The 13,217-nt window shown below is 45.0% G+C and overlaps 1 protein-coding gene across 1 annotated transcript in view; it reads right to left on the bottom strand.

The window, feature by feature from the left end:
• The window catches only part of LOC142303290 (solute carrier family 22 member 4-like), a 133,784-nt gene that overhangs the window by 12,058 nt on the left and 108,509 nt on the right, over window positions 1-13,217 (bottom strand). Inside the window, exons 8-9 of the mRNA XM_075344538.1 lie at window positions 5,456-5,638; window positions 2,848-2,983 (exon numbers count right to left, since the gene is read on the bottom strand). Of these exons, the coding sequence (XP_075200653.1) occupies window positions 2,848-2,983; window positions 5,456-5,638 (319 nt within the window). The remainder of the gene's footprint in view (window positions 1-2,847; window positions 2,984-5,455; window positions 5,639-13,217) is intronic.

The raw sequence follows: 13,217 nt of genomic DNA, 5'->3' as shown, positions 1-13,217 counted from the left end.
CTGCCCTTGTAAAAGTGACCAATGACCTTTTCAGAGCAAAACGTAACGGTGACCACTCTCTGCTTATCCTTCTTGACCTCTCTGTCGCCTTCGACACTGTCAACCACTATCTCCTTCTCTCTATGCTCCATTCTATCGGCCTAAAGGACACTCTTCTTTCCTGGTTCTCTTCCTATCTTTCTGGCCGTTCATTCAGTGTATCATTTGCTGGCTCCACATCTTCTCCTCTTCCTCTCACTGTTGGGGTCCCTCAAGGTTCAGTCCTTGGCCCTCTTCTTTTCTCCCTCTACACTGCCCCAATTGGAATGACCATCAGCAAATTTGTCTTTCAGTACCATCTTTATGCTGATGACACACAGCTATACACCTCATCCCCTGAGCTCACCCCAGCTGTACTACAGAACACCAGTGATTGCCTGACTGCAGTTTGCAATGTCATGTCTGCTATCTATCTGAAACTTAACCTTTCAAAAACTGAACTTCTTCTTTTTCCTCCGTCTTCCAACCTTCCTAAACCTGACATCTCCCACTCTGTGTGTGGCACAATGATAAATCCTAGGCAGCAAGCCCGCTGTCTGGGTGTTATACTTGACACTGATCTCTCCTTCACCTCCCACATACAATCTCTTGCCCGCTCCTGCCGCTTGCACCTCAAGAATATCTCTAGAATCCGCCCCTTTCTCACAATGGAAACGACAAAAACTCTCACTGTGGCCCTGATCCACTTTCGCATTGACTACTGTAACTCTCTATTAATTGGTCTCCCCTATCTGGACTCTCTCCTCTACAGTTCATCCTTAATGCAGGAGCCAGGGTCACCTATCTGGCCAACCGCTACTCGGATGCCTCTGCTCTGTGCCAGTCATTGCACTGGCTGCCCATATATCATAGGATCCAATTCAAATTGCTTGTTCTCACCCACAAAGCTCTCCACAGTGTGGCACCCCCATACATCTCAACCCTACTCTCTGTCCATCATCCCACCCATTCTCTAAGCTCTGCAAATGACTTTTGACTAACAGCCACACTAATTCGAACCTCCCACTCCCGGATCCAAAACTTCTCCCGAGCTGCACCAACCCTCTGGAACGCTCTACCCCAAGAAGCTAGGACAAATCACAACTTACTTAGCTTCAGACGCACCCTAAAAATGCATCTTTTTAGGGCGGCCTATCAGACTCCCTAGCCAAACTAAATTCACATAGTCCCTCTACAACTTCTCACAACATAACTCCACGTCAAACTCCATGGCACCCAAATGCATCTCAAGGTTCTGGGCAACTGGTCCAGGAAACCATTATCTATCCCCCATTTCCTTGAAATGGCTGGATTGTCATTGTAAATAAGCACTTGTACCTTGCCCCCCCCCATCTCATTGTAGATTGTAAGCTCTCACTAGCAGGGTTGTCTTTTTTTCCTCTAAATATTGTATTTTCCATAACTGTTACTTGCTTGTATATAATCCTCCTGAATTGTAAAGCGCTACGGAATATGTTGCCGCTATATAAATATAGATTATTATTATTATTCTAACATGCTGTATATAAAAATCCAGGCCGGGGTATAACAGAAAAAACTCTTTATAATACGTACCTAACGGTCGCGCTGTGGGCCTTGTGGACGTCTCCGTTGTCTGGTGCTGGCGCCGCCTCTTTTGGCCATCTTTGTTCTCCTTCTTCTCAAGCCACGGTGCATGACGGGTCTGACGTCATACACACTCGCCGGCATTCAGGTCCTGAGCAGGACCGGCGAGTATGTACGGTATGCACCAGGCTTCAGAAAGAGGACGAAGATGGCCGAAAGAGCAGGCGTCGGCACCGGACAACGGAAACGCCCATAAGGCCCACTGCGCGACCGTTAGGTAGGTATTATAAAGTGTTTTTTATGTTATACCCCCGGCCTGGGCTCTTACATACAGCATGTTAGAATGCTGTATATAAGAGCCTGGTGGTGGTGGCTACAGCTTATAGGCCAAAAAAGTGGTGACAGGTTCCTTTTAACAGTACAGAAGAAATTGGAATACGCATCTGCGCTCCCTGCTGTCTCCCGTTCTTTCTCATATCCTGCATGAGGAAAAGCGCGGAGCGAGATCCGTGCTCTCTCTCGCTGTACATAGTGCTCTTAATTAGCTCTGCCTGTCAGGAGTACACCAAAGGAGGGAACAGGGATTGCGTTCTCCACTCATTCATGTATGTGAGAGGTGCAATTTCCTGCAGAATGAAGCTCATGGGAAGTAAAGAAAAAGGAATGCCCAATATCAGTAAATAAATAAACAAAATATATAACTACAAGAATACCTATGTAGAAATGTGCAAATGTGGCTCTAAATTAATAAAAAAAAATACATTCTTTATTAAATAACAATAATTAAAAACAAAAATAGGCATACAAAAGTCAGACATAAAATATTAAAGGTAACAAAACTCCCTCGTGTGAATACATATCAATGCAGGGCTACAGTGAGTGCAATCACAGTACTGAAGTACAAACTATATCTAATCAAGGCTTATCAAAATTATAAGCATTTTAGAGATGTTTAGATTTTGACATGGATCGCTGAAAACTCCTTTACTCATTTAACAGGAGAGACCACTTCCATTTAGGTAAGTAACAAGCACTTTTGGTGATTAGCTAGAAACACATTAGTGTGTCAGTAATGGAAACCAGAAGTGAAATCCAGCTGGATGCTATGGACAATGCATCCAACATCTGATTGCACTCAGTGTTCATAAATCCGGCTTAATGTAAACACACATCAAATATTTATTTTAAAATAATGTGACAAGAGACTAATGGATGCCATTGGGTCTAGACTATGACTTAGATATTATAAATTAGTTATTTTACCCATTTACGTTCGGTGTCTGATCCATAGTTTCAGGTAGAGGTCTTCCAAAAGTTTCTGGGAAGAACAACACAAGGACTCCCATAATTACTGTCAAGCTTCCCATGAGGATGTAAGGCAGCAGCCTGTTATAGGCACCTAGTCAAAACAAGAAACAGCGTATTATGTCTCATTTTACCCATTAACCTTGAAGCTGCGCTATGCATTAATTACAAATGGCAAATGTGTTCAGTAGATTATAAAGCCAAAACCTGGGCTGGATCGTAAAGCCAGGAAAATGTGATGGAAACATTCTCTTCTTTGCCTCTACTTCTTATTTTCTCAAAATACTGCTAAAAATACTGATATACATCTGCAATGTGTGAATAAAGAATGAGGAGCAGAACCTTCCCCACCTACACTGAGTTTGGCTTTTGGTATGAATATACAGTATATCACAAAAGTGAGTACACCTTACACATTTTTGTAAATATTTTATTATATGTTTTCATGAGACAACATTGAAGATATTTTTCAAGCTCTACCTTAACTCTTTTGGGCATGGAGTTCACTAGAGCTTCCCAGGAGCCACTGAATCCTCTTCACTCCTCTATGACATCACGGGGCTGGTGGATGTTAGAGACCTTACGTTTCAAGAAGCCCCACAGAGGCTCAATAGGGTTTAGGTCTGGAGACATTATTGATCAGTTTCTGTAGCAAGGCAGTGGTCGTCTTGGAGGTGAGTTTGGGGTCGTTATGTTGGAATTCTGCCCTGCGGCCAAGTTTCCAAAGGACTATTAGTGGCCAAACAATTTGATGGCATTTTGACCACTACAAGTATGAACTTGTGGCTGAAGTATCCTGCTCTTCTATAAGGCAGAATATAAAGCTGGCAGATCCACTCTGGGCTTTCCTCAAACACACTTTTTTGGGTTTTCTGAATTCTATGCCTTTTCTTTACAAGTGTTCATACAATTTTAACATTTGTTGGGTTTTATATATATTTATTACTTAAAGAGAAGCTTATGAATAAACTCCTAAAACAGCAATGTTAATAATGTAGTTAATATTTTGCTGCTGACTTTAACATCTGTCAGTTTTGACTCCATGTATTGCAATGGGTAAAATTAGCAATAGATAAAACAGGACAGCAATCTATCTCACTGCTTGTGAATTTAGACTTGTTAGGCTAGTTTCACACTTGCGTTGAACGGTATCCGTTGCATTGCGTTGTGTGACGGATGCAACGGATGTGTTGCATATAGTGGCACAACGGATGCAACGGATGCTGCAAAACAACGGAATCCGTGTTGATTTTTTTTTACAGTTTACCGGCGGCAGACTATTGTGAACGATCAGCTGATCGCTCCCAGCAGCCGGTCGCCGGGTGATCAGCTGATCGCTCCCAGTAGCTGGTCGCCGGGTGATCAGCTGATCGCTCCCAGTAGCCAGCCGCCGGGTGATCAGCTGATCGCTCCCAGTAGCCAGCCGCCGGGTGATCAGCTGATCGATCCCAGTAGCCGGCCGCCGGGTGATCAGCTGATCGATCCCAGTAGCCGGCCGCCGGGTGATCAGCTGATCGCTCCCAGTAGCCGGCCACCGGGTGATCAGCTGATAGCTCGGCCGCCGAGAATGTGTGCGGGGCGGAGTGCGGGGTGGGTGGAGCCGAGCGGGGCCATGGTTGCTGAGGACAGGTGAGTGTGTGTGTGTGTATACATGCAGAGTGGAGTGCGGGAGGGGGCGGAGCCAAGCGGGGAAGTGTCGGGCTCCCTGCACACGTACCCAGGGTAAATATCGGGTATAACTAAACAAAGGACTTTGCTTGGTTACCCAATATTTACCTTGGTTACGGGTGCAGGGAGCATGCACAGTGAAATCCTGAGGATTCCGCTGCTCAAAAAAACATTACATGCTGCGTTCCTCCCACTGGGCGGAAACAACGGAGCGTCGCCCAGCGGAAGCAACGCAGGTCCTTTTGTCACAGTCCGTCATCCATACAAGTCTATGGGAAACAGCGGAATCCGTTAACGGATTCCGCTGTTTTCCAAAAGGGCGGATTGTGACGGAAGGAAAAAAACGCAAGTGTGAAAGTACCCTTAATTGTACATCTTAACCTGCCAATTCAGACCTGGAGAGAGGCGCAAACACACTGAAACTCATATCTGCAAATAAAGAATTTGGTTTGGCTTTTATCCGAAGTCATGTGGCAAGGATCGATATTGACTGCTGATTCCAATATGTGATTCTAGAGTTTTATTCCTCTTCCCCTGTGAAGAGGTAAAAACGCCAACAAAAATGCGATCTGTGACCTGCTCTGTCTGTGTTCACAATGGTATTATGGGATCTATTTTATAAAGGATCCAGGATCCATTTGTTTTTGAACAGATCCTAATGGATCCCATTATCTATCCAAGTGTATAGTTGTAGTTATAGAGATAATGATAGTGAACGCCATAGCTTGTCAGACGTTACTGCTTTACCTTGTTATACAGCAGTATATGTAAGCATGGCAGCAGAATAACTAATATTGTTGGTAAGATGACTATTGTTAGCCACTGCTTTGAACAGATGGTAAAGGTGGAACTTTCTCACATGAAGTATTTACATGTAGAATTTCTCTAATTATCTTACCGAGGTAAACAAAGTACGGAGAGATGACGCTTCCGACACGAGAAGACATAGAACCAATGCCCACACCCATATTTCGTATGACTGTAGGGTAAAGTTCAGCTGTGTATACATATGCCATGGAGAAAGCCGCTGTAACTCCAAATTTTCCTACCATCACCATACAAGTAGACAAAATGTGGAGGTCTGAAAAGACATAAAATAACATGATAAAGCTAGTATTAGATAACATAGGATATGAAAGTGCCACGCCACAACTAAGGTCTCCTTCAGATGGCTATATTTCGGTCAGAGGGCTGTCCTAGTGTACAATGGCCGTTACATGGACATCACACTGATCAATATTAAACGGAATCAGATCCTGGCTGCACTAACACTCCGACATTTCAGATAAAACATACATTACCACAGGACCAGGGCGGACATATCATTGGTGCAGTCGTACAGGGGCCCAAGAGGTGAGTAGGGCCCATTTCTACCTCCAAAGCAGGAGGAATTGTGCATTTTGATGAGCACTTGGGCTGCAATGGGCTCATATATTCTTGCACAGGGGCCCTTTTCTGTTTGTCTGCCAGTCAGCAGGACCATAGGAATAGTCATAACTAGTCTGGCGCGGCTGGATTCACCTTGCCCTGCTCCAGATAATTGAATCCAGCCGGGGGCAGCCCAAAACTATTCTCGTCTCTGCCTATTGTTCCGGGTCGTTCCTTAAAGCCATGTTTTCTCTGAAACGTCAGAGCATTTCAGAGAAAAACGTATCTGGCTGTAGTCGTGCCACCAGGCTGTGAATTCATGTTGCCAGTGCAGGAGACAGATTGCCTTTAAAGGGAACCTGTCACCAGTTTTTTCACTATGAAACCAAAAGTATCACCTTCTGCAGCTCCTGGGCTGCATTCTATGAAGGTGCACCTTGTGCCCTGACTCCCCTTGCAGACCCCAAATAATATAACTTTATAAAACCTGACAGTTAGGTATGCTAATGACCTGTGGGGCTCAGATGGGAGTGCTCATTTTCGTCTCCTGTCCCTCCTTGTGGCCTTCTTCGCCATCCTCCTTGCATGATTGACGTGATGACGCCGCCATCATCATGCACGCTGCTCGGCCAAATCTCGCGTCTGTGCAGTTATTCCCCTGGCTTGCACAGGCGCTGTTCGCCCTTGCGCGAGCCGGTGCAGTATCTGTGTCTGCGCATGCGCGAGATTATGGTCGGCAATGTGCATGACGTCCTCTGCGTCATCATCATACCCGACTTTAATCTCGCACATGCGCAAACACCGCATCGGCTCGCGCGGCGTCATCACATCAATCATACAAGGAGGATAGCTAAGAAGGCCACAAGGAGGGACAGGAGACGAAAATGAGCATGCCCATCTGAGCCCCACAGGTCATTAGCATACCTAACGGACAGGTTTTTTAAAGTTATATTTGAGGTCTGCAAGGGGAGTCAGGGCACAAGGTTCCCTTTAACATAAAGTTTAAGTGCAGACAAAGGATTTTCCACATGCACATGGTGGTTGTGGTGATATATCAATTGCCACATCCCCTTAAAGAATGCAAAAAAGGATCAAAAGGTCATATCTGCCACAAAATGATATTAATAAAAATGGCAGGCTGCCCCTCAAGAAAACAGCCCTCACATATTTTTTCTGTGCTGAAAATAAAATAGCAGAATGCACTAATCTAGTCCATTTTAGAGAACTGCATAGCTTAGAAAAAGGCACAAATCCAACAAGTTCAATCTTTCTCAATCAATCATACATAATTATCACTAGATTAGTTATAACCCACCATTAGTTATAAGAAAATCATCTAGCCCTTTTTTAATCTTTTTATTAGGTAGTTCAAGTATAAATAAATACAGAATATAGATATTTTTGTTTTGCTGCAACAGTGACCAATGTGCGGTAAAAAATGATCAGAGAATATACCGTATTTTCCGGACTATAAGACGTACTTTTTTCCTCCAAATTTGGGAGGAAAGTGTGGCATGCGTCTTATAGTCCGAGTGTCAAAGCGGGGTAGGGAGCTGTGGGTAGTCAGCGCTATGCAGTGGGATCACAGGAGGCAGGGAGGGTCGCTGCTGCAGGAAGTCGGCGGCTGGAGAAACCACGTGTGCCCACTGCTTAAAGTAAACGAATATTCATTAGCTGCTCCCCGCCCACCTCTCTCTGCAGTCAGTGACTAGAAGCGGGTATGAGGAGCAGCAAATCAATACTTGTTTAATGTAAACAGCGGACACACATGGATGCTCCAGCCACCGGCTTCCTGCAGCGGCTGCGGAGACTGTGTGTCCGCTGTTTAGGAAGCAGGAGCAGGGTGACGCTGCAGTCATGTCTGGCCCAGAGGAAGTGCAGATCACTGCAGTGTTCGGGCCAGAGCACGGCATACCATCACAGCACAGCCCGCAGTCTCTGTGCTGAGTGCTCACATTGCTTTCACTTTGCTCCTGCCTCTGCACTAGAAACAAAGTCTCCCGTAACAGCAGGACCTGCAGTGATGTAATGAAGAGGTGGGGCCAGAGCAGCACAGAACAGCACAGTGCCCCGCCTCTTCATTACATCACTGCAGGTCCTCGAGATATGGGAGACTTTGTTTCTAGTGCCAGGACCAAACTGAAGGATGGTGAGCATCACATCTGTAAAAGTAAGGCAATAAATAATATAGTATATAAAGGCATTACTGTACACCTGGATGGGGTTGGATCATATATATATTTATACACACAAACACACACACACAGTATATAACTATATACACACACTCACATTCACACACACACACACACACACACACACACACACACACACACACCAGATTGGAGGATCACATATATAATGATGGGGAACATACATATTCCATGATGGGGGCCATATATACCCGGAAGGTACACAGAATGAGTGATATGAGTACAGAATTTGGGGATATTATTACCTCCATAACACTGTCAGCAGTACAATAACAGTGTGTCATGACCACATTTTTTTACTTTAATTTTTGTTCTATTTTTTCCTCCTCTAAAACAAGGGTGCGTCTTATATTCCGGTGCGTCTTATAGTCCAAAAAATACGGTAATTGTTCAGGTTGGTACCGTTATGGTGATACCAAAATTGCATTGTGTTTTTTAATTTAGTCATGAAAAGAAACTGGAAATTTGTAAGAAACAAAATTAGTTTTGTGTCACGAATATCTGAGACTGGTGATGTTTTATTTTTCTATCAATGAAGTATGTGAGGGCTGTTCTTTTTGAGGGGCGGCTTGCCATTTTTATTAATACCATTTTGTGGCAGATATGACATATTGATCCTTGTTTGCATTCTTTAAGGGGATGTGGCAATTGATACATCACCAAAAACACCACTCTGGGATATTGATTTTGTTCTTTTTACAGCGTTTACTCTATGGGTTAATTTCATATTTTAGTAGACTGGATCTTTCTGAACGTGGTGATACCAAATATTCTTATTTCTAGAATGTTTTTAACAAGGAAGAAAGCAATGATTTACATTTTTTTTATTTTTGAATACAAAAAGACTGAGATGGCGGCCTGCTGGAGGCCCCCGTGATCGGCACAAGCTCCAGTCACTGCTGTTAGACGCAGCCTTCTCCACATATGTGGACTCAATGTGGAAGGTATTAGTATGTCCTACCTTGTTAATAAAGATTAATTTGTGATATATTAGAGTGCACATTCTATTATGCAGCCTTTTAATGTATATGCAGCAATATGATTACTGTGGCCTACAGTGGTGCATTACTTTTTATTTATCGATATTAAAGGGGTGGTCCGAACTAATATTCATTACTCCTATAATTTTATTGTAGTAATCTAATCTTTTTCATAATACACTTTCATGAACAAGTCCCTAGCGTTCCCTCACTAAGCTATCTAACTGCTTTCATTTCTTTTCATCTTCCTATCTGATGACGCTTTGTTTGAAAATGCATAGTGCATGCTGGGATACTTAAACGAGATGTCATAAGGGAAAATTCACAGCCTCTTTCTCCACACTGAAACAAAGAGTCATCAGTGAAGGTCCACTGCAAGGGCTGGGATAGTCCTGACCTACTGAGCATGCATTGATTGCCAATTACGAAATATGCTCAAGGGAATACGGCTCTAGTAAGGAGTAACAAGTCGGCAACAGAAAATTGTCAGTGTGCATTGCAAAAGCGAGCACCTGGCGAGTGATGTCACTATCGTGGTGAGGCTGATCACTGCTTGCCGGGTTCTCCCTTTACCATGTGCACAGACAGTGTGCTCCCTTGCTCACTCGTCGCTCCTAATCAGAGCAGACAGGGGAACGCATTGTCACTGTGCATTGAAACAACTTTTGCACAGTGAGCAGGATGCTCCTAATGACAAGCGACACATGCTCAATAAAGCAGGGACTAGTCCAGCTGCTGAAATGAACGTCACTGATGACACTTTGTTTTAGGCCACTTTAACACGTCCGTGCAAAAAATGTTCGTGTGTGTGTGTTCCTGGTACTGTCCCTGTGTTATCCGTGTGACACCCAGATAGCTCATGAACAGCATGAACTTGTATACTTACCTGTCTCTGGCGCTGCTGCTGTCTCTGGTGCTGCTGTTGTCAGAACAAAAGCAGAGTCGGAAACAGGGAAGTATAGAAATTATATTTTTTAAATAACGTGTTTTGTCTGGTACATGTCACACTGGTGACATACGGATCACATCAGTGTGCGGTCTGTGTGACACCTGTGCTGCCAGCAGAAAATGGAAATGTCACCATGTTGAGCACATGGACACATGGACACACATGGACACATGGACACACATGGACACACATGGACACATGGACACACACAGACGTGTGAACAAACACATTGATTTCAATGGGTCTACGTGTGTCCGTGTCTCCAGTGTGTGTGGAAACGGACACCACACGTACTGGAAACACAGATGTGTGAAGGAGGCCTTAGGCTATGTGTCCACGGGAGAATGTAGCTGCGGATTTTTCTGCATCAAAATCCGCAGCTTTCCCGCAAAATCCGCACCTTTTCAAAGGTGCGGATTTGCCACGGATTTACCGCGGAATTGCCGCGGATTTGATGCGGATTTTGGTGCGGATTTTTTTTTTTTCCCCAATTTTAAAGCCAAAATCCGGATGAAAATCCACAATAATAATTGACATGTTGCAGATTTTTCCGGATCAAAATTCGCACGAAATCCGCTGCGGAAAAATCCGCAGCGTGGGCACAGCATTTCCAAAATGCCATAGAAATGGCTGGGAAGTGCCTGAGCTGCAGATTTTCGGGAAATCCGTGGCTTTTCCGCGAGAAATCCGCGGCAAAATCCGCGCATTTTCCACAGCGTGGGCACATAGCCTTAGGGTGGAAAGAGAGCCTGCGGCAGCGACCGACACTTCTGCCCCTGATGACATCTCCTTTCCCAGCATGCACTGGGGAGTCTCAAAGGCAGAATTAAATAGGAAGTTAGAAAACAAATAAAATAAACAAAGCAGTTAGCTGAAATAGAGAAGGAGCAGTTGGGACTTTTTAATTAAAGTGTATTAGAAAAGAAATTTGATTATTAAGATAAATAGACAGATATTAAGAAACTAGAAGGTGGCCCGATTCTACGCATCGGGTATTCTAGAATTTACGTATTGTGTAGTTAATGTATGATTTTTGTTATATATATAGATGTTGTTGTGTGTAGTTGCCAAGTGTTTGTGTAGTGCGCTGTAAATGTTCTGGATGTTGTCTGGGTGTAGCGGGGGGTGAGAGCAGTGGTGTTTGTGTGTTGCGTTGTGTGTGTTGCGTTGTTTGTGGAGCACTGTGTGTCTGTAGCGTTGTGTGTGTGTGGTGCTGTGTGTGTTGCACGGTTTGTGTGGGTGTGGAGTGCGTGTGTGTGTTTTGGGGGAGGTATGTTTTGTGCAGTGTGTGTGTTGTGCGGAATGTGCGTATATTTGTGTGTGCCGCGGTGTTTGTGTGTTGGGTGTTGTGTGTGTGCGGCGTTGTCTGTGTGTGTCTGTGTAGGGCGGTGTTTGTGGTTCCCAGTGTGTGTGTGGTGTGTTGTGCGGTTCGTGTGTGGTGGTGTGTGTGTGTTTTGGGGGGAGGTGTGCACCCCCCATCGTGGTCCACCCCCCATGCTGCACCCCCCATCGTGCTCCATCCCCCATGCTGCACACCGCCCATCGTGTTTCATCCCCCCATTCTGGGCACCCCCATCGTGGTCCACCCCCCATGCTGCACCCCCCATCGTGGTCCACCCCCCATGCTGCACCCCCCATCGTGCTCCATCCCCCATGCTGCACTCCCCATCGTGCTCCATCCCCCATGCTGCGAACCCCTCAGAGAGGAGTATATTAGGAGGAGTATAATGGGAGGAGTAGTCCTGGGGAATGAAGAGTATAATGGGAGGAGTAGTCCTGGGGGGTGGTGTACAGGTGCCCAACGTGTGCGGGGGGCGTGGCCTAGCGGGCATCGCATGTGGGGGTGTGGCCTAGCAGGCATTGAGTGCGGGGGCGTGGCCTAGCGGGCATCGCAGGGGTGGGGCCTAGCGGGCATTGCGGGGGCGGGGCCTAGCGGGCATCACGTGGGGGGGTGTGGCCTAGCGGGCATTGCGTGCGGGGGGCGGGCCTGGCCAAATGGTTAATCCATGTGGGGGGCGGGGTCGAGCCGAGCGGCCAATCCGTGTGGAGGGGCGGGGCCAGTCCGAGCCCAGCGGCCAATCCGACGGTTGTCACTGTAAGGACACAATTTTGGAGCAAGACAGACAGACAGACAGAATAAGGCAATTATATATATAGATAAGATTAATGCTAATATCAATGGGAACTTCATCTGTTGTTTTGGCCCTCAAGCACACAAATATTTGTTTTGCTTTCTTCATTTATTCTGAAAGCAATAACTTTTTTAGTTTTCTCATCAGTGGAGCCGTATTAGGAATTGTTTTGGCAGGACAAGTTTCATTTTTCTTTAGCATCACTTTTTCATTTAATTTTATTAACTCTTTAAAAAAATTGCACAATTCCTCTTTTTTTTTTCCTTTGTAAAATATTGTGGCATTCACCATGTAGCATAAATTGCATGTTTTGTGGTATATTTGACTTATTGGCTACTTTTTATTGTATTTTTTTCAGAAGTCGAGATCAACAAAATGGAGCAATTCTGAAGTTTTTTATATTTATTTATAGCGCTTACTGTGGCATATGTGGACTTTATTCTGTGCATCAACGCAATTAGACTGGACTCACACGAACGTATGAAACAACGGTCCCATTCTCGTCCAGGAGATTAGGACGATTTTTTTTCACTTGTCATCCGTGTGCTCTCAGTGTGCTGTCCGTGTGCAATCCGTTTTTTGCTCAGCAGCTATTAGTCATTTACAGCACCATTTACAGTTATTTACAGGAACATTTACAGTGTTCTCTGCTACATGATAGAATTGTATCCATAAAAACGGACGTCACTAGGATGGTCCGTGTGCCGTCCATTTTTTTCTCGCACCCATTGACTTGTATTGGCGAGTCTTGGCCGTTTTCCAGATTAAATCGCAAGATGTTGCGACTTTTCTCGCATCCAGATTCTGGATGAGAGAAAAGCTGACCAACTGCTTTCCCTCGCTGACTAACATTGGTTAGAGTGTAATGCGAGATTTTCTCGTATTGCACTTGTCCGTTTTTTCACGCTCGTGTGAACGTACTCTTAAGGCCGCTTTACACACTGCGATATCGGTACCGATATCGCCAGTGTGCGTACCCGCCCCCATCGGTTGTGCGACCTGGCCAAATCTCTGCCCG

This window comes from Anomaloglossus baeobatrachus, chromosome 4 (genome assembly GCF_048569485.1).
Source record: "Anomaloglossus baeobatrachus isolate aAnoBae1 chromosome 4, aAnoBae1.hap1, whole genome shotgun sequence".
NCBI lineage: Eukaryota > Metazoa > Chordata > Amphibia > Anura > Aromobatidae > Anomaloglossus > Anomaloglossus baeobatrachus.
This window is presented reverse-complemented; position numbering and strand designations above follow the sequence as displayed.